Here is a 22,703-nt window from a genome sequence, read left to right as displayed (position 1 = left end):
CCACAGTCAAACACTATTATTATTATACATGTATATATCTCTAACATATACCGCAGTGCTGTACAGGGAAAACTGAAACAATCACATCATTCTCTGTACCAGAGGAGCTTACACTCTAATGCCCCCCCCCCCTCCACAGCCACACGCTATTATTATTTATTTCAGTTACATATAGTGCCTACAATTTACACAGCTCTTCAAACACATATAGTAAAGTCACATCCAGGGGCGGACTGACAACTCATGGGGCAATAGGAGATTATGGGGCCCCCGGGCAATAGGAGAATATTATGGGACCCCCGGGCAATAGATTATGGGGCCACACAGTACACACACATACAGTATACACACACAGTATAGACCAGTGATGGCGAACCTTGGCACCCCAGATGTTTTAGAACTACATTTCCCATGATGCTCATGCACTCTGCAGTGTAGCTGAGCATCATGGAAAATGTAGTTCCAAAACATCTGGGGTGCCAAGGTTCGCCATCACTGGTATAGACACACAGAATAGGTACTGGAAAGGTGGGGCAGATATAATCTTGGGATCTTTAAAAAAACACAGATTTTTGCATACTGTCCCTGGTTTTATTGAGGCTGGCAACCCTGATGGGGCCCCTTAGTGACATGGGGCCCTTGGGAAGTGCCCAAGTGGTCAGTCCACCCCTGCTCACGTCAGCGCCTGCCCTCAAGGAGCTTACAATCTAAGGTTCCAAACTCACATTCATACATACACATACTAGGGCCAATGTAGACAGGAGCCAATTCACCTACCAGCATGTCTGTGGAATGTGGGAGAAATCCGTAATACTCTAATGCCGCGTACACACGACCGGACTTTTCAACATCAAAGGTCCGACAGAACAATTCCGGCAGACCATTCGATCGTGTGTGGGCTGCCGCGGACTTTTGATTTACAAAAATCCGACAGACTTTAGAAATGGAACATGTTTCAAATTTTTCCGCTGGAACTCCGCCGGACCCAGTTCCTACGGAGAAATCCACTCGTGTGTATGCTAGTCCGATGAACAAAAACCGACGCGAGGGCAGCTATTGGCTACTGGCTATGAACTTCCTTATTCTAGTCCGGTCGTCCGTCATCACGTTCGAATCCGTCGGACTTTGGTGTGATTGTGTGCGGCCAAGTCAGTTCATTCGGAAAGTCCGTCAGAACTCTGTCAGAACTCCGTCGAAGGTCTGTCGGACCTAGTCCCTCGAAAAGTCCGGTCGTGTATACGTGGCATAAGGAAACCTACAAGGGCACAGGGAGAACATGCAAACTCCAGGCTGCTAGTGTTTTGGTTGGGATTTGAACCAACAACCCCAGTGCTGCCTGGTGGAAGTGATGACCACTTAACCACTGTGCTGTCCCTTATTACTATTATTAAACATTTACTTATTTTAGAAGGGACAGTTATTTCCAGTGCAATGAGATAATAATAGTCACATGGCTAAAATAAAAATGTCTATACTTGTATTAAAGCTTTGTGAATTGTGCCTCATATGTTGTACTTCAAATCGTAGTTTACTTTTCACCATTTAGTTTCACCTTATACGTTTTAAGAAGCTATCAAAATGGTCATTCTCATTTTAGTCTGGATTTTATCTTCGTTATAATCTGTGTGTGTAATCATGGATATAACATAATAGATCAGCCTTTCTCAACCTTTTCAACACTGAGGAACCCTTGAAATAATTCTTCAGTGTTCTGTTTCGGGGAACCCCTGCTTAAAATTAAAAATCTATGACTTATGATACATTAGTGTGATGGCCAGTGGGAAGAATGCTCCTCACACTTGTGGTTATTGGGAAGAATTACCCCTTTACAGATAGCTAAAAAGATCAGTGTTTCAGTGGGAACTTATCTGAGAGGCAGAAATTGACCATTGCTCAAGGAACCTCTAGCAACTTCTGTAGGAACCCTAAGGTTCCATGGAACCCTGGTTGAGATACCCTGTAATAGATGATGAGGCAGCGAGCAAAACGCAGAAACATAATGTAGACTGCAGTACTTATATTTACCACAAGGTAGTTATCTCACTTCACAATGCACAGACAAGAAGTGATGTAGATGTATAAACAGGAAGTTCCGGGTGAGAGATGAGTCGGGAGGAAGTAGAGAAAAGACATTGCTGGAAGTGGCAGCAGAGGAGGTAATAAGATATTATTTTATATTTACACCCAGTAATGTCCGTCCTCTTCCTCTGTAGTCACTCCGTTGTCTTTTATCTCCAACAGATGAACACCTAAATATATAAAAGACTATAAAACATACACATCCGAAATATAGAACCCTTTATCCAACTGTCCATCCAGAGCCTCTGGTTTATAGACCGGATACATCCTAAATATAGAACCCTTTATCCAACTGTCCATCCAGAACCTCTGGTTTATAGACCAGATACATCCTAAATATAGAACCATTTATCCAACTGTCCATCCAGAGCCTCTGGTTTATAGACCGGATACATCCTAAATATAGAACCATTTATCCAACTGTCCATCCAGAGCCTCTGGTTTATAGATCAGATAACCCCCAGGTGTAGGTCTTATTTGACATCACTCTTTACTTTTTAATCGAAATACAGATCTGCCCAAAGAGGTGAGGAGGATTCTGGGATGTCCATGATGACAATTTTTACTTTCTCTCTTTACACAGGATTACGAAGTAGTGAATCTGTTGACCTATTATCACCCAGCAGCTGTCTTCACAGGACATCACCCATCACAGTGCCTCCACCTCACTGGCTGACAATAGAAGTAACCAGTGCCAAGAAGATTCTAGAAGTCACCAACAAGATCATTGATCTTCTGACAGGAGAGGTGAGCGGTGGTGGGAATTCTGGGACATTATCCAGTAACAGACAAGGGATGTGTCTGGATGGTGACTGTATCATTGTGTGTGTCAGGTTCCTATAAGGTGTCAGGATGTCACTGTCTATTTCTCCATGAAGGAGTGGGAGTATTTAGAAGGACACAAGGATCTCTACAAGGATGCCATGATGGACAATCAGCCACCCCTCACATCACCGGGTAAGAGGAGACTTTATTGTAAAGGAGAGAGCAGTACGGAGGGTCCACCTAGATCCCCCATCATCTGATAAACACATAGAAACAATGTATTCAGTCAGTGTGTGTGTTTCCTACAGATGGGTCCAGTAATGGGAACCCACCAGAGAGATGTCCCCGTCCTCTGTATTCCCGGGATTCCACACAGGAAGATCACACCATCCCCCACCATCATCAGGTAGATGGGACTGAGCAATTGTAACATGATAGAAATTCCAAACTGTATGGAATGACATTCTTCTATGTAATCTTTTGCTTCTTTTTGCAAATGTATTCTGTCATCTTTGGGGTTCAGGGTGAAGAACTGAAAGACATCAAAGTTGAGGAGAAAGAGGAAGAACAAAAGATGTTTGTGGGGGGAGATCAGCAGTCTGGTGAGAAGTGTAGACCTTTGTATTCCCGGGATTCCACACAGGAAGATCTCAACATCCTTCACCATCATCAGGTAGATGGGACTGAGCAACCAGAACTCAAAAAATATTATAAACTATGAGATAACATTCCTCTATATAATCTTTTAATATTGGAAATCATTCTTCCAAATGTTATATTTGATCATCTTTGGAGTTTAGGATGAAAAACTGAAAAACATCAAAGCCGAAATTAAAGAGGAAGAAGAAGAAGAAGAAGAAGAGAGGTTGGTGAGTGGAGATCAGCAGTCTATGGAGGAGGGGAAGATGATTATGAAAAGTAAACAGGAGGAATCTTCTCTACATATGGACACAAGTAAGTAATAATTACTAAATGCAGAAAGTGTTCTTTTTTAATTAACCTAAAATAAGGTGTGCAACTAATTTACCACCAAAAAAATTCCTCCCCACAACAATGAAACTTTTGTATTTGCCACAATAAACCAATTTTCCCAACAAGTGAGGTGGAGATACTGTACACCATATGAAAGGTCCATCTCCATTCCTCAATATAACGTCATGTTCCCAACAAATGAGGAGGAGATACTGTACACCATATGAAAGGTCCATCTCCATTCTTCAGGCTAACATTTTAAGGCCAGGATTTTCCCTGCCTAGGCCCTTACTGAGGCAAAAGAAGGAAAAATATTCATATTTATTTCTGAATGTGTGGTATTAAGATTACTTATATATTGAAAAAATTGATTTCCAACAGGTGGACTCTGGATCTCGCATAACTCAGAGGGACATCTTATTTTATCCCAAGATCTGAAATCGGAGGATAATGATATCACACAATGTTCTCCAGGAGTAAATCCCATTACTCAAAGAATAGATAGCAGACCTTACAATTTAAATATATCAATAAACCCCTCTATTACTGAGGAATCATCTGATAAATCCCATGCCGGTACTTCGGATATTCATCTACGATCTCACTGTAAAGAGACCTCAACAGATCAATTTAATTCCCATGAATCTCCTTTAATCCACGAAGATGTTCACGCAGGAGAGAGTTCATTGTCATGTACAGTGTGTGGGAAATCTTTCACAGAAAACAGAGCACTTCTTAGGCACGTTAAAAGTCACAAACGTACACGCCCTTTCTCGTGTTCAGAGTGCGGGAAGTGTTTCGCCGCGAAAGGAGGTCTTGTTAGACACCAAAGAATTTATACCGGCGAGCATCTCTATTCATGTTTAGAATGCGGAAAATGTTTTATTCAGAAGGAAAAACTTCACATACATGAGAGAAGTCACACAGGTGAACGTCCGTATTCATGTTCAGAGTGCGGGAAATGTTTCGGTCAAAAAGGAGACCTTATAATACACCAGAGGATTCACACAGGCGAGCGTCCTTATTTATGTTCAGAGTGTGGGAAGTGTTTTACTGAGAAAGGAAAACTACATATACACCAAAGAAGTCATACAGGTGAACGGCCCTATTCATGTTCAGAGTGCGGGAAATGCTTCATTCAGAAAGGAAACCTTCTAACACACCACAGAATTCACACGGGTGAGCGTCCTTTTGAATGCTCATTGTGTGGGAAATGCTTTATTGAGAAAAGAACACTTTTTATACACCAAAGAAGTCACACGGGTGAGCGTCCCTATTCGTGTTCAGAGTGTGGGAAATGTTTCAATCAGAAAGGAAACCTTCTTAAACACCAGAAAAATCACACAGGAGAGCGTCCCTTTTCATGTTCAGAGTGCAGCAAATTTTTCATTCAGAAAGAACGACTTCTTAAACATCAGATGATTCACACGGGTGAGCGTCCCTATTCTTGTTTAGAGTGTGGCAAATGTTTTATTGAGAAAGGAGGGCTTGTTAAACACCAGCGAAGTCACACGGGGGAGTATCCTTATTCATGTGCGGTTTGTGGGAAATGTTTTACTAGGAATCAAGGACTTCTTAGACATGAAAGAATTCACACAGGTGAGCGTCCTTATTCATGTACAGAGTGTGGGAAATGTTTCATACAGAAAAGAGACCTACGTAAGCACCAGAGAAGTCACACAGGTGAGCGTCCTTATTCATGCTCAGAGTGCGGGAAATGTTTCATTCAGAAAGGAGACCTCCTTAAACACCATAGAATTCACACGGGTGAACGTCCTTATTCATGTTCAGAGTGCGGGAAAAGCTTCACTCAGAAGCGTGCCCTGGATGCACACCAAAGCATTCACACGGGTGAGCGTCCTTATTCGTGCTCACTGTGCGGGAAATGTTTCAGTTGGAAAAGTGCACTTGCTATTCACCAGAAGATTCACAAGGGTGAGCGTCCTTTTTCATGTTCGGAGTGCGGGAAAGGTTTCATTCAGAAAGGAGAACTTGTTTTGCACCAGCGAATTCACACGGGCGAGCGTCCTTATTCGTGTTCAGGGTGCGGGAAAGGTTTCACTCGGAAAAATGCACTTGTTACACATCAGAGGATTCACACGGATAAGCGTCCTTATTCGTGTTCAGAGTGCGGAAAGTGTTTCAGTTACAGAAAAGCATTTATTGCTCACCAGAAAATGCACATGGGCTAGCAACCTTTTTCAGGTCCAGACTGGTGTATTGGGGGTGTGGCAAAATAATACGGAAGTCTTTTCATTGGTCCAGCCAATATATAGGTATTTATAAATATGATTTTTTTTTTTTTCATAGTTTAAATCAGACATAATGATTTTGCTAAATAAATAAAGTTCTGATCTTTATAATATTCTGTGGTGAGTGCCCCTATTTTTCTTCAAATGACCAGAAGTTCCAGTTCCATATGGTAGCTAAGTGTAGGATTAAAAAAACTTAAAATTCTGGTCGCAACAGCTCTGCTCACTCTGGGTGAGCACCAATGTAATCTACGCCAGGGAACCAAATCACCACCGCTGGCCGGGTGTATTAAGGTAACCAGGAAGAGCCTCACACAAGGAAGCGGGGACCTCTGTGAAATACAGGCTTGAGAAAGGAGCAATGTAGCTCTGAAACGCATAGCTATGCTCCTTTGTGCGTACCATGCCTGGAAGCCGAATCACCGCTGCTGGCCGGGTATAGTAAGGTAACCAGAAAGTTCCTCACCATGCCAGGAAGCTCAATCACTGCCACTTGCAGGGTATAGTAAGCTAACAAGGAGCCTCTCACGCAGGGAAGCCAGGACATCTTTGAATACAGGCTTGGAAAAAGAGAGGTTTAGCTCTGAAACCAGTAGCTATGCTCCTTTGTGCATACTATGCCTGGAAGCCGAATCACCGCTGCTGGCCGGGTATAGTAAGGTAACCAGAAAGTGCCTCACCATGCCAGGAAGCTCAATCACTGCCACTTGCATGGTATAGTAAGCTAACAAGGAGCCTCTCACGCAGGGAAGCGAGGACATCTTTGAATATAGGCTTGGAAAAAGAGAGGTTTAGCTCTGAAACCAGTAGCTATGCTCCTTTGTGCGTACTATGCCTGGAAGCCGAATCACCGCTGCTGGCCGGGTATAGTAAGGTAACCAGAAAGCACCTCACACAAGGAAGCAAGGTCCTCTGTAAATGCAGACTTTAGAAAGGAGCAGTGTAGTAGTCAAACGTGTTGCTATGTCCACTTGCATGTTCCATGCCAGGAAGCTGAATTGCCGCTGCTGGCTTGGTATAGTAAGGTAACCAAGAAGAGCCTCACACAAGGCAGCTGGGACCTCTGTGAATGCAGGCTTGAGAAAAGAGCAGTTTCACTCTGAAACAAGTTGCTATGCCCTCTTGCATGTTCCATGCCAGGAAGCTGAATTATCGCTGCTGGCTGGGTATAGTAAGGTAACCAGGAAGAGCCTCACACAAGGAAGTGGGGACCTCTGTGAAATGCAGGCTTGAGAAAGGAGCAATGTAGCTCTGAAATGCGTAACTATGCTCCTTTGTGTGTACCATGCCTGGAGGCCGAATCACTGCTGCTGGTCGGATATAGTAAGGTAACCAGAAAGTGCCTTACACAAGGAAGCCAGGACCTCTGTGAAATGCAGGCTTGATAAAGGAGAGCTGTAGCTCTGAAACCTGTAGCTATGCCCCTTAGTGCCAGGAAGCTGAATCACCACCCCTAGACAGGTAACCAGGAAGCGCTTCACACAAGGAAGCAAGGTCCTCTGTAAATGCAGACTTTAGAAAGGAGAAGTGTAGTAGTCAAACGTGTTGCTATGCCCACTTGCATGTTCCATGGCAGGAAGCTGAATTACCGCTGCTGGCTGGGTATAGTAAGGTAACCAAGAAGAGCCTCACACAAGGAAGCTGGGACCTCTGTGAATGCAGGCTTGATAAAAGAGCTGTTTAGCTCTGAAACGCATTGCTATGCCTCTTGTGTGTTGCATGCCAGGAAGCCGAATTACCTCTGCTGGCCGGGTATAGTAAGGTAACCAGAAAGCGCCTCACACAAAGAAGCCAGGACCTCTGTGAAATGCAGGCTTGAAAAAGGAGAGAAGTAGCTCTGAAACCTGTAGTTATGCCCCTTAGTGCATACCATGCCAGGAAGCGGAATCACTACCCCTAGACAGGTATAGTAAAGTAACCAGGAAGTGCCTCACACAAGGAAGCAAGGTCCTCTGTAAATGCAGACTTTAGAAAGGCGAAGTGTAGTAGTCAAACGTATTGCTATGCCCACTTGCATGTTCCATGCCAAGAAGCCGAATTACCACTGCTGACTGGGTATAGTAAGGTAACCAGGAAGAGCCTCACACAAGGAAGCAGGGACCTCTGTGAAATGCAGGCTTGAGAAAGGAGCAATGTAGCTCTGAAACGCGTAACTATGCTCCTTTGTGTGTACCATGCCTGGAGGCCGAATCACCGCTGCTGGTCGGATATAGTAAGGTAACCAGAAAGTGCCTCACACAAGGAAGCCAGGACCTCTGTGAAATTCAGGCTTGAGAAAGGAGAGATGTAGCTCTGAAACCTGTAGCTATGCCCCTTAGTGCCAGGAAGCTGAATCACCACCCCTAGACAGGTAACCAGGAAGCTCTTCACACAAGGAAGCAAGGTCCTCTGTAAATGCAGGCTTTAGAAAGGAGCAGTGTAGTAGTCAAACGTGTTGCTATGCCCACTTGCATGTTCCATGCCAGAAAGCCGAATTACAGCTGCTGGCTGGGTATAGTAAGGTAACCAAGAAGAGCCTCACACAAGGAACCTGGGACCTCTGTGAATGCAGGCTTGAGAAAAGAGCAGTTTCGCTCTGAAACAAGTTGCTATGCCCTCTTGCATGTTCCATGCCAGGAAGCTGAATTATCGCTGCTGGCTGGGTATAGTAAGGTAACCATAAAGCGCCTCACACAAGGAAACAGGGACCTTTGTGAAACGTAGCACTGGATCGGATGTGACATCATAGGCTGGTGGAATGCACAAGGGGGGCATGGCTACACATTTCAGAGCTACACCTGAGAGGGAACTGGAACAGTGCAGGCAGCATCGGGCAGTAGCTCTAAAATGCATAGCTATGTCCCCTTATGCATACCATACCAGGAATCTGATTCACCACCACAGCCTGGGTATAGTAAGGTAACCAGGAACTGCTTCACACAAGGAAGCCGGGACCTCTGGGAATGCAGGCTTGAGAAAAGAGCAGTGCAACTCTGAGACTTGTAGCTATGCCCCTTGTACGTACCATGCTAGAACTCTGAATCACCGCCACTTACCGGGTATAGTGAGGTAACCAGGAAGAGCTTCACACAAGGAAGCCCTGACCTCTGTGAAATGCGGGCTTGAGAAAGGAGCAGTGTAGCTCTGAAACGCGTAGCTATGCCCCCTTTGTGTGTATATTGGCAGGAAGCCATTTACCACCACTGGACAGGTATAGTAAGGGAACCAGAAAGCACCTCACACAAGGAAGCAGGGACCTTTGTGGAACGTAGCACTGGATCGAATGAGACATCATAGGCTGGTGGAATGCACAAGGGGGCATAGGTACACATTTCAGAGCTACACCTAAGAGGAACTGGAACAGTGCAGGCACCACCGGGCAGTAAATAAATTGACCGTATCCGGATTGGTTGAAATTCGTTACTATTGTGATTCAGAGATTTGTATACTTTAACCCTCACTTTTCAATTAACTTACCAATACAGATAACATTCCACAACCAGCTAACATCACTGCCTAAGATTTTTGCGCACAGCACTGTGTATATCGCGTAAATTTTTTACTAGATGTATGTTTATTCACTTTATTGCAGGTACTTACTTTTTTATAGCGCTGCCTATTTATGCAGCACTTTACATATATACAGTACATTCACATCAGTTCCTGTCCTCAAGGAGCTTACAATCTAATGTCCCGTAACTCACATTCATACGTACGCATACTAGGGCCAATTTAGACAGGATCCAATTAACCTACCAGCATGTCTTTGGAGTGTGGGAGGAAACCAGAGCACCCGGAAGAAACCCACACAGACACAGCGAGAGCATGCAAACTCCATGCAGGTAGTGTCAATTTTAAGGTTTGACGTGTTTTGGTATCTATTTACTCCACACAACCTCATCTTTTATATTTTACCCCCAAAAAAATTGGGTATTATATTGTTTTTGTTTCCATCAAAATTAGTTTTAGTGTATTTTTTTCCTGAAAATATGTGTTAGATAAATAACTGTGCGAATATCATGTGACAACCACCCCTATTTTATTCTCCCGGGGTCTCTGCTTTCAGAAATATATAATTGTTTGGGGAGTTTAAATACTGTATAACGAGTAAAAAATTTTTAAAAAATGGCCCCGGTTGACAAGTAGTTACCCTGTGTAGCGGTACCCCCATGGAGGCTGCTGAGTTTGTTCTTTACCTTTTGCCAGACTCCTCCCTTTTCCGATCCCCCATCCAATTACATGACACACAAACAGTCAAGATTCTGGATTTATGATTCTTTATATTGGGTATAAGTCGGTGGGCTATTCAGTAGGGTATATGAGATGCCCCATCCGACCCCAATTTTAGGTCAAAAGGGTATAAATCTGTAGCCGTGGCTTTGATAATTAAGGCCCTTAGCCCTTGTACACACGGTCGGAGAATCAGTCGGAATGTGTCCTATCGGACCGTGTTGTCGGATAATCCGACTGTGTGTGGTATGCATCGGACTGTTTCCGTCGGAATATCCGTCGGACCAAATTTTCAAACTTGCTGGAAATATTTTCCGACAAACTGGTCCGATAGGACATACTCCGATCATGTGTAGAGAATTTCGATCGGACAAAGTGCCACGCATGCTCAGATCAAATTCCTACATCAAAGCTATTGGCTACTAGTACGTAGTCCCATCGTAACGAAATTACGTCATCACGTTCTGAAAGATCGGATTTTTCGACAACTTTGTCCGACCGTGTGTATGCAACAGTTTCGGACAAGATCCGACGGACAAAATGTCCGACCGTGTGTACAAGGGCTTATAGCGATCCTTTCCTGGTTCCACTTCTACTTCTGTCGTAACTCTCCAAATTTGGACAAAATAAGCATTACTCTGAATAACGCTGTGGGTGTTGAGCTCAAAGTCACAGGCCATGCTGCCTATTTCCATGACTTGTATGGTCAAACTTCCCTTATGCCCCATACACACGATGAGATTATCGGACGAATGATCGTCCATTTTTTATTGCATGCTAATCTCAGATCGAATCTGATGAGTTTACTAAAGTCACGAAAATTCCCGCACGACAGAAAAAAAATTCGGAAGTGATGTCATGTGTTGTAATGCATTTGTATTGCATTTTCGAACGATAGCTGTACTGATTAAACGAAAATCGTACGATCTGGCATCGTACGAAAAAAAATTCCGTGCATGTCCGATAGAATAATATCGGATGAACTGTCCTAATCGGCTCTCGAAAGCTCTGTGCTAACGATCCGATTATCGTACGATCAATTCGAAAGCGGTATTTTCCGTACGATTTTCGGATCGTGTGTACGGGGCATTAGTCCTGGAAAGTGTTTGATACTGTGGTCCTTAAATACACAGTATGAAGTTCCTGAATAGCTCTACTGGGTTTGCACTCCCGTTGCTCTCTCCCAATCAACTGTCCATGTTCTACTCACAGAAAGTCGATTACCCAGTCTTCTTTCTCCGCGTCGTTCCTACTTACTCCTCCTCCAACGCTGCCCGGCACATCCCCGCATGGGATGTCCGGTATTCCTCCAGCGCTAGATGTTAGCTTCATCTCCAGGAGCCAGACTATCGGCCTCTCTGGACTCGCCTCCTTCCAGAGGCTCCGGGATCTCGGAACTTCCGGGCCTCCGGGCCTGAACCTCAAACTTCTCCTCCCGGGCCCCCAAGAGCATGTGACCTCCCTTTTTATGAGAGACCTCCCTGTTGACCATATGAATTAACCATTGGTCAATTCTCTCACGTGGGGTTTCCTGCCACTCAGGTCTCAGCCTATCCTCTCTTTCCAGCACAATCCACTGTCAAGCAGAGGAGGTATACCTGAGCCCAAGTGTAGGCGGCCACAACCCCTTCTACTCTGACACTCCCAACCCTGAATAAACAACCAGGCCTAGTAAAAGAGTACAGCCCTGACTAAATTTACCTGTCTCTATATCCTACACCAGGGATCCTCAAACTACGGCCCTCCAGCTGTTGCGGAACTACACATCCCATGAGGCTTTGTAAAACTTTGACATTCACAGACATGACTAGGCATGATGGGAATGGTAGTTTCTGAACAACTGGAGGCCCATAGTTTGAAGACCCCTGTCTGTCAAAAAAAAGACTATTAAGCACTTACCAAAGGTAGAGGGCGCTACATCTGCATATGTTATACTCTCCACAAAGAGATGACCTCACTTATTGGCAGTGGAATGCACAGACAGGAAGTCCTTGAGGTGCAGAAATTACAGCAGGCTATACATTGGCCAATTCCGTGCGGTCTCTGATAAACTGTTCCGAAATTAGGTCAGTGGGTGACCTTTTCGGCACCACATCCTTCAACTGGCAAATCAAAGGAGCCAGGTGGAAAATTGAGCTTAAAAAGCACCTGCGGGAATTGAGAATTAAGAATACAATATCTGGCAGGGGAGATTCGATCATCTATACTATCTAGTGGAGGTGTTCCATCAGATTAGGCGACCCATCGCCGCCATCTTGCTACACCCCGCACTCCTCCACAGTAACAATACACGGAGAAGGGGGCAAGCGGACATCTTGTTACACCCACCAAAGTTTTGCACTTCGCAGTTATTTTTCACAGGAAATGGAGCATATATGGTGAAATACATTATTTAGAAATCCGTCGGACTGTTTACATGTTGAATTATAAAAGCAGCGGTGTTCTGTCAGATTAGCAAACCTGTGAGATCAGCAGGTTTGCCGCTGTTTTTTAAAATTCAACATCTAAACAGTCCAATGGATTTCTAAATCCTGTATTTCACCTTATAAGTTCTGTTTCCTGTTAAAAAATATGCAATGCAAAACTTCGGTGGGTGTAACAAGATTTCCGCTTGCCCCCCTTCTCTGTGTATCTTTACTGTGGAGGAGTGCGGGGTGTAGCAAGATGTCAGTGGCGAAATGTCACTTCCATTACCAATTCTGACGGGTCGCCATATCTGACGGAACACAGGCTGAGCAAAAGTCACAGATGGCTGGCTGTATATATAGCCAGCTTCAGTAATGCTGGTGAAGACAGGAAGTGATGCAAGATTTCAAACAGGAAATGAAGTAAGGGACAGGAAGTGATTTCAGGTATAAATAGGAAGTTCCGGGTTAGAGGTGAATCGGGAGGATTCGGAGAGGAGACATTGCTGGGACTGGCAGCAGAGGAGGTAATAAGATTATATAATATTTTATATCTCTACCTAGTAATCCCCCCGTCATGTCCGTCCTCTTCCTCCATAGTCACTGTTATGTCTTTTATCTCCAGCAGATGACGATATACACACATATATATATATATAGAGCATTGTAATGTTTACATGGATACATCCTAAATATAGAGTGATTTATCCAACTGTCAATCCAGAGCCTTTGGTTTATAGACCGGATACATCCTAAATATAGAACCATTTATCCAACTGTCCATCCAGAGCCTCTGAATTATAGATCCTAAATATAGAACCATTTATCCAACTTTCCATCCTGAGCATCTGGTTTATAGACCAGATACGTCCTAAATATAGAGCCATTTATCCAACTGTCAATCCAGATCCTCTGATTTATAGATTCTAAATATAGAGGCATTTATCTAACTTTCCATCCAGAGCCTCTGGTTTATAGACCAGATACATCCTAAATATAGAACCATTTATCCAACTGTCCATCCAGAGCCTCTGGTTTATAGACCGGATACATCCTAAATATAGAACCATTTATCCAACTGTCCATGCAGAGCCTCTGGTTTATAGACCGGATACATCCTAAATATAGAGCCATTTATCCAACTGTCCATCCAGAGCCTCGGGTTTATAGACTGAATACATTCTAAATATAGAACCATGTGAGATAATGGACGCCATGTCTTCTCTGGATCAGGACACGGGGAGGAAGAAGACTGAACTAAAGTACAAGTTCTAATCAAAGCATCAGAGGAATGAACATCCCTACTGCGCTTTCATGGAAGCGATGCTGCACTTATGTAACTTGCAGTATGCCAGTGGAGGACTGTTGGTTCGCCATATCCTAACTGCTTTTCCTGTCTTTGTCCTGTGATCCTGAACACCAATCACAGCATAGGTGCCCCCAGACCTATTTTTTTTGTCACTGTGCGCACAGAATAATGTCATGTCTACATATCAACACGTATTCTTTTCAATCCATTGTTTCCCAGGTAATACGTCTCTTTAAAGCCCAACTTGAGATTTGAGTTCCACTCTCAAACGGTTCCTCTTGATATCGGTTACCTGGACAGAAAATTTAAGGAATTCTCCCCAACCAGAACACAGACAAATACTTTAGATGAAGTTATAAGTCTTCTCTGGTCAATCCAAACCTAAAATAGGAAAATATCTGGTGATCCATTAGCACCCAGCAGCTGTCTTCACAGGACATCAACCATCACAGTGTCCCAGTGTATGTCATGATGGACAATCAGCCGCCCCTCACATCACCGGGTAAGAGGAGACTTTATTGTAAAGGAGAGAGCAGTACGGAGGCTCCACCTAGATCCCCCATCATCTGATAAACACATAGAAACAATGTATTCAGTCAGTGTGTGTGTTTCCTACAGATGGATCCAGTAATGGGAACCCACCAGGGAGAGGTCTCCATCCTCTGTATTCCTGGGATTCCAAACAGGAAGATCACACCATCCCCCACCATCATCAGGTAGGTGGGACTGAGCATGTAAACCTAAAAGAGTAAATTCTTCTATGTAATCTTTTGCTTCTTTTTACAAATGTATTCTATAATCTTTGGGGTTTAGGATGAAGAAATGAAAGACACCGATGTTAAGATTAAAGAGGAAGAAGAAGAGAAGTTGGTGGGTGGAGCTCAGCTGTCTATTGAGAAAGATCACACCATCCCTCACCATGACCAGGTAGATGGGACTGAGCGTGTAGACCTTTAAATTACTCTAAACTCTATGATGGGACTTTCTTCTATATAATCTTTTGTTTTTCTTTACAAACCTATTCTTCCATCTTTGGTATTTAGGTTGAAGAACTGAAAGAGCTCAAAGTTGAAAAGAAAGAGGAAGAACAGATGTTTATTCGATCCAGTAACAGAAACCCACCAGAGAGATGTCCCCATCATTTGTATTCCCGGGATTCCACACAGGAAGATCACACCATCCCCCACCATCATCAGGTAGATGGGACTGAGCATTTAGACCTAAAATGTATTCTAAACAAGATAAGTCTTCTATATAATTTCTTGTTCTTTTTTTACAAATCTGTACTATCCTCTTTGGGGTTTAGGAGGAAGAACCGAAAGACATCAAAGTTGAAGTTAAAGAAGAAGAAGAGAGGTTGATGAGTGGAGATCAGCAGTCTATGGAGGAGGGGGAGATGATTATGAAAAGTAAACAGGAGGGATCCTCCCTATATATTGACACAAGTAAGTAAATAACATTTAACTGCAGAACAAAATCAAATTTTTTATTTTTCTTTGAGTATAAATATGTATTTAATTATTTACAAGATGGAGATAATGTAAACTGTGTGGAAGGTCCATCTCCATTCCTCAATATAACGTCATGTTCCCTACAAATGAGGAGGAGATACTGTACACCATATGAAAGGTCCTTCTCCATTCCTCAATATAACGTCATGTTCCCAACAAATGAGGAGGAGATACTGTACACCATATGAAAGGTCCATCTCCATTCCTCAATATAACGTCATGTTCCCAACAAATGAGGAGGAGATACTGTACATCATATGAAAGGTCCATCTCCATTCCTCAATATAACGTCATGTTCCCAACAAATGAGGAGATACTGTACATCATATGGAAGGTCCATCTCCATTCCTCAATATAACGTCATGTTCCCAACAAATGAGAAGGAGACACTGTACACCATATGAAAGGTCCATCTCCATTCCTCAATATAACGTCATGTTCCCTACAAATGAGGAGGAGATACTGTACACCATATGAAAGGTCCATCTCCATTCCTCAATATAATGTCATGTTCCCAACATATGAAGAGGAGATACTGTACACCATATAGAAGGTCCATCTCCATTCCTCAATATAACGTCATGTCCCCGACATATGAAGAGGAGATACTGTACTCCATATGAAAGGTCCATCTCCATTCCTCAATATAACGTCATGTCCGCGACATATGAAGAGGAGATACTGTACACCATATAGAAGGTCCATCTCCGTTCCTCAGTATAACGTCATGTCCCCAACAAATGAGGAGGAGATACTGTACACCATATGAAAGGTCCATCTCCATTCCTCAATATAACGTCATGTTCCCAACAAATGAGGAGGAGATACTGTACATCATATGAAATGTCCATCTCCATTCCTCAATATAACGTCATGTTCCCAACAAATGAGGAGGAGATACTGTACACCATATGAAAGGTCCATCTTCATTCCTCAATATAACGTCATGTTCCCGACATATGAAGAGGAGATACTGTACACCATATAGAAGGTCCATCTCCGTTCCTCAATATAACGCCATGTTCCCAACAAATGAGGTGTAGACAGGGCTGAACTGGGACAGAATTTTGGCCCTGGACTTCATCCAGACTGGCCCACTTACATTTTGAGTGTCCCATCAGCACCCCCTTACATCAGAGTGGCCCACTGCGCCATCGGTCCCCCGGGAAACTCCCAGTAGTCCCGATGGCCAGTACATGCCTGGGTGTAGATACTGTACGCCATATGAAAGGTCCATCTCCATTCCTCAATATAATGGTTTTGTAACTGATGAGTTGAGTACACTGTACAGACAGTTTCCTTTCAGGAATCGCACATAAGGCACCTGTATCTGGTGGACTGTCCCTCACTGTTGCACACCATATGAAAGGTCCATCACCATTTTTCAGATGTCATTTTTCCAAGGAATGAGGTGGAGGAACCTCCATCTCCATTCTCATAGTAACAATATCATCAATGCACAAACCTTGGTAACCACTGTGATTTGGGTGTATTTTATCCTTTTACTGGTTTGTATTCATATTTTTATGTTATGATTTCTCCCAATTCCATGCCGGAACTCTGAGATTCTGTTAGACCAACATACTGTATATGACTTCTAAGTGAAAGACATGAAGAATTATTATAACATTTAAACATTGATTTCCAACAGGTGGACACTATGTCCCGAATAACGTATCTTCAGAATATAAAGCAGAAGAAAATCCCACCACACAACGTTCTCCAGGAGTGAATCCCAATACACCTTGTTTAGAGCGATCAATGGATATGTCTGATCCAGGGGAATTGTCTGATAAATCACATACTGTCACTGTGGATATACATCTGGGATCCCACAGTACAGACACATCAACAGGTCCATCAAATCTCAATGCACCTTCTATATGCCATGAAGAAGTTCACACAGGAGAGCATTCCTTCTCATGTACAGTTTGTGGGAAATCTTTCACAAACAACAGATCGTTTCTTAGACACCAGAGAAGTCACAAAGACGAGCGTCCCTTCTCATGTTCAGAGTGCGGGAAATGTTTCACTGAGAAAGCAAGTCTTGTTAGGCACCAGAGAATCCACACAGGCGAGCGTCCTTATTCATGTTCAGAGTGCGGTAAGGGATTCATTCAGAAGGGAGACCTTCTTAAACACCAAAGATGTCACACAGGTGTGCGCCCTTATTCTTGTTTAGAGTGCGGGAAATGTTTCACAGAGAGAGGAAACTTTCTTATCCACCAGAGGTGTCATACAGGTGAGCGTCTCCATTCTTGCTTGGTGTGCGGGAAATGTTTCATTCAGAAAGGAGACCTTCTTAAACACCAAATGATACACACAGGTGAGCATCCTTATTCATGTTCAGAGTGCGGGAAGTGTTTCGTTCACAAAAGAAACCTTCTGGAGCACCAAAGAAATCACACCGGCGAGCGTCTTTATTCGTGTTCGGAGTGCGGGAAATCTTTCAATCAAAAAGGAAACCTTCTCAAACACCAGATGATTCACACGGGTGAGCGACCTTATTTATGTTCAGAGTGTGGGAAAGGTTTCACGCAGAAGGAACGCCTTCTTATACACCACAGGATTCACACAGGTGAGCGCCCTTATTCGTGTTCAGAGTGCGGGAAAGGTTTCATTCAGAAAGACAAACTTGTCCGGCACCAGAGAAGTCACACAGGCGAACGTCCTTTTTCATGCTCAGTGTGTGGGAAATGTTTCAGTCGTAAAAGCGCACTTGTTCCACACCAGAGACTTCACATGGACCAACAACCTTTAATAAGTTGAGACTGATATACGAGAAGTGTGGGAGAAATACAAGAGCGTTCTTTCTTAGCTTTGAAAATGTTTAAAATATTTTGGTGCCGGAAAATCCATATTTGCATGCCAGAAGATTCACAGAGAAAAAGAGTATTTTCAGTGTTCAGTTCGGTGTTTTTTTTGGGTGATGTATAATAGGTATCCAGTAGCTGGTAAGAGGCCAAAGCGAGGAGAGGGCTTGCCTTACACAAAAAGTCACAACACCTCCTGCGCATGTGTGTGGTCATCTAATGCCAGTACCTGCTGCACATCCACTTCATAACTGGTACCTGCTGCCCTCTCCGGACTGGAGATGTCCCAAAGGCAAATGGAAAGACAGAAGAGAGGAGAGGGCGCGCAATGGCCTAGCACATTATCTCTAAAACCATTCATTAACCACTTGCCGACTGTATAACTTAACCACATGGCGGCAAAGTGGCACTGCTGCACCGGATCATGTACCTAGTATGTGAGCTGACACTTCTGGGTTATACACGGCGGGTACCGCGGCCTCGATGTCCACCGGCACCCACCGTTTCTCCAGCACAGAGGCAGAATGGTGATTTGTGTATGTAAAGAAGGCAGATCGCCATTCTGACAGGAGGGAAGGCATGGATACTGGCGCTACCTATAGGCAAGATGGGAATCGGCTCGCCCCCCTCTCCTCTTCCTTTCCCCCCTCTTCTCTCCCCTCCTGTCTTCTTCCTCTCTCCCCTCCTCTCCTCTTCCTTTCCCCCTTCTTCTCTCCCCTCCTCACCTCTTCCTCTCCCCTCCTCTCTTCTTCCCCCCACCTCCTCTCTTCTCCCCCCCCCCTCCTCTCCTCTTCCCCCCCCCCTCCTCCCCTCTCCATCCTTCCTCCTCCTCTCTCCATCCTTCCTCCTCCTCTCCCTCTTCTTTTCTTCCCCTCTCTCCCCCATCTCAGTATGTAGCACACACAGCAACCCTGCACTCTCTACGTAATGCACCCCGCAACCTTGCCCTCTTTATGTAGTAAAAAAATGCTCACTCCTGACCCATGCATTCTGTTTATTACACACCCTGACCTCTGCATTCTGTACATCACACACTCCTGTTCCCTGTATTCTGTACATTACACACTCTTGACCCCTGCATTCTGTACATTACACACTCTTGACCCCTGCATTCTGTACATTACACACTCTTGACCCCTGTATTCTGTACATTACATACTCTTGCCCCCTGCATTCTGTGAATTACACACTCCTGACCTCTGCATTCTGTGCATTACATACTTCCGCTCCCTTCATTCTTTGTATTACACACTCCTGCATTCTGTGCATTACACATTCCTGCTCCCTGTATTTCCTTTCCCCCTCTTCTCTCTCCTCCTCTTCTCTTCCCCGCCTCCCTCTCCTCTCCCCCCTCCCTCCTCTTCTCTCCCTCCTTCCTCCTCCTCTCCTTCTGCTTTTCTTCCCCTCTCTCCCCCATCTCAGTATGTAGCACACACAGAAACCCTGCACTCTGTACGTAATGCACCCCGCAACCCTGCCCTCTTTATGTAGTAAAAAAATGCCCCCCCTGCATTCTGTGAATTACACACTCCTGCCCCCTGCATTCTGTGAATTACACACTCCTGCCCCCTGCATTCTGTGAATTACACACTCCTGCCCCCTGCATTCTGTACATTACACACTCCTGACCCATGCATTCTGTACTTTACATACTCCTGTTCCCTTTATTCTGTGAATTACACACCCCTGACCTCTGCATTCTGTACATCACACACTCTTGATCCCTGTATTCTGTACATTACACGCTCCTGACCCCTGCATTCTGTACATTAAACACTCTTGACCCCTGTATTCTGTACATTAAACACTCTTGACCCCTGTATTCTGTACATTATACACTCTTGACCCCTGCATTCTGTACATTATACACTCTTGACCCCTGCATTCTGTGAATTACACACACACTCCTGACCCCCGCATTCTGTGAATTACACACACACTCCTGACCCCCGCATTCTGTGAATTACACATGCCTGTCCCCTGAATTTTGTGAATTACACACGCCTTTCCCCTGCATTCTGTGTATTACACACTCCTGACCCCTGCATTCTATGAATTACACATGCTTGTCCCCTGCCACCTCTGCCATATACATGGGCAGGGCAAGGGGTGGAGTCAGGGACAGAGCCAAAGGAGGGGGCAAAATGAGGTTTCGCCTAGGGTGTCAAAAATCCTTGCACCAGTCCTGCATGGATACTGTGTTCAGTTAAGCCTTTGATTTTGCACTTCCGCCGAGGGGGAGCACATGCTTGACGCCGCCAGCCTGCTTTTGCTGTGATTAGTCACAGCAGAAGCCGATCTGCAGGTGCCGGCCAATGGATGACCGCTTGCCCCCGCTGATCGCTGAGGAGAGACACAGGATGGAAACAAGGCAGATGAGGGCGTGGCCTATGCATGGTGCCAAGCAGATGTGTCTGAGGAGAGCTTTGTCCAGCCATTGGTCTTACACCCTCTAGCGATACCGTCTAAAGCCTCAGGACACTGCTCAGCACTTGGCAAGAGGGCCAGGAAAGGTTCAACTGCCCAGCTATCCTCCGTAGGCGCCATTAAGCAGTACCTGGACATAGAGAGATCTAGCCCTAACACCTGGAGCATGGAGTTAAGAACCTCGAAATCTAGTGTCTCCCTCCTTACATGTGGCTTCCGTCCAGGAGAGCTCTCCTGCCTCCTACTGTTGTTCGGAGCTCATGGAGGACCCAGTACTCACATGAGGCAGCCATTAAAGAATTGCAGGAGACAGTCACTCAATTGGCATTTGCCCACCACTCTTCACTCTACAAAATTGAGGACTTGGAAAACCGCAATCGCAGGAATTACTTGCGTATTCGGGGATTGCCAGAGGCAACCAGAGATAATGATTTAGACCCTTGATCCAGGGTATCCCGAATACAAATTTTGGCAACCCTGTCACTGACCCGCTCAGATTTGACTGTGTCCACTGCGCTTTGTGTCCACGTAATGTCACAACTGAATAACCCAGGGATGTTATCTGCCGCCTTCATTACTTTGAAGACAAGAACGCCATTATGGTCAAGCTGCTGAGCACCCCAAACATTGACTAACATTTTCCCTGACCTCTCCAAGAAGACCCTAGACTGCCGCAGAGTGCTAAAACCCCTTCTTGACCAACGGATGGTATCGCCTGTAGATGGGGCTTCCCCTTATGCTTGATTGCCACCAAAAATGGCCACTCTTTTACGCTTCGGTTTCCTGAAGAGCTTCCTAATTTCCTCCATGACTTCAATATGCCTCTGCTGGAGCTCCCGGGTTGGCAGGATCCTATACCAATATTCCCGGTCCACTTGGACCCACAATGGCAGAAAACCCCCTAAAAAAAAGAGGTGCACAGCGACACTGGGCTCCTCTCAGAGAAATACGTGAAACGTACTGTGTACATTCCCTACCAGACCAGAGACCTAATGAATATTTGACACCAACCCAGGTTCTGCTCTATTCCTTTCTACACTGTTGGACTAATTCTTACTATGGTCCGCTACTCCTGTATTATTTTGTTCATGTTTTAGCATTGCTAGAGTTAAATTTTTGTTCATAATTAACAGGCCGTATGCTGACGGGGCCCACTGCTCCCAGTCAATGCTCTTATGTTTTTGTATATTCCTTTCCCCTTTCCTTTTGAGGTTGGTGAGTGTGTGCAGCCCAAATATAATACCTGTCTGACTCTTTCTAGGGGTCTTGGTGGCTGCTCACTCTCCCCTTTCCCCCATTAGTTTTATGTATATTCTTCTCTCTCTCTCTCTCTCTCTTTCTCTCTTTCTCTCTTTCTCTCTTGTTCATCCTTACTTTTTCCACTACCCCCCTTGCTGGTATAGAAAGCTTTATGGGCTGAGAGCTTACACACCCCTGACACAATGGCTACTCTAAAGCCGCGGACTGTATGGCCAACTTAGTCCGTCAGACAATCCGACGGACAGTCCGTCCTACTTTCGAATGAACGGACTTGACCACACACGGATGCACAAACAGTCCGTCGAAAGTTTGCGCGATGACGTGTACAGCACGTACGACGGGACTAGAAATAGGAAGTCCAATACACAGCAATGCAACCTTTCGCCGTGTAAATCCTTTCTGAGCATGCGCCATACTTAGTCCGTCGAACTAGCCTACTCACGAGCGGATTGTCCGCTGAAACCAAAGTACGACGGACAATATTACGGAAATTCCGAAATACTTAGTCCGCCAGACTGCACGCTGAAAAAGTCCGCTGAAGCCCACACACGAGCGGACTGTCCACTGAAATGTGTTTCAACGGACTAAGTTGGCCAGACAGTCCGCCCGTATGTACGCGGCTTTACGGTTATCTCATATAATATAAAGGGCTTAAATATGGCTGTGAAAGGGCATCACATATGACGAAAACTGAAAAAAAT

At 44.6% G+C, this 22,703-nt stretch overlaps 1 protein-coding gene across 1 annotated transcript in view; it reads left to right on the top strand.

Moving 5' to 3' along the window:
* LOC143955202 (uncharacterized) overlaps window positions 1-19,110 on the top strand; it is an 86,094-nt gene extending 66,984 nt beyond the window's left edge. Inside the window, 12 exon segments of the mRNA XM_077465290.1 lie at window positions 2,663-2,826; window positions 2,913-3,036; window positions 3,153-3,250; window positions 3,368-3,517; window positions 3,645-3,798; window positions 4,198-6,031; window positions 14,405-14,493; window positions 14,610-14,707; window positions 14,805-14,918; window positions 15,035-15,187; window positions 15,298-15,436; window positions 17,154-19,110. Of these exon segments, the coding sequence (XP_077321416.1) occupies window positions 2,663-2,826; window positions 2,913-3,036; window positions 3,153-3,250; window positions 3,368-3,517; window positions 3,645-3,798; window positions 4,198-6,031; window positions 14,405-14,493; window positions 14,610-14,707; window positions 14,805-14,918; window positions 15,035-15,187; window positions 15,298-15,436; window positions 17,154-18,271 (4,235 nt within the window). The 3' untranslated portion in view covers window positions 18,272-19,110.
* Window positions 19,111-22,703: the final 3,593 nt, after the last annotated feature.

Source organism: Lithobates pipiens, unplaced genomic scaffold (genome assembly GCF_037356315.1).
Source record: "Lithobates pipiens isolate NorthernLeopardFrog02 unplaced genomic scaffold, aLitPip1_a1.2 Scaffold_35, whole genome shotgun sequence".
NCBI classification, from domain to species: domain Eukaryota; kingdom Metazoa; phylum Chordata; class Amphibia; order Anura; family Ranidae; genus Lithobates; species Lithobates pipiens.
Note: the sequence above shows the minus strand (reverse complement) of the source record. Positions and strands in the feature narration are given on the sequence as shown.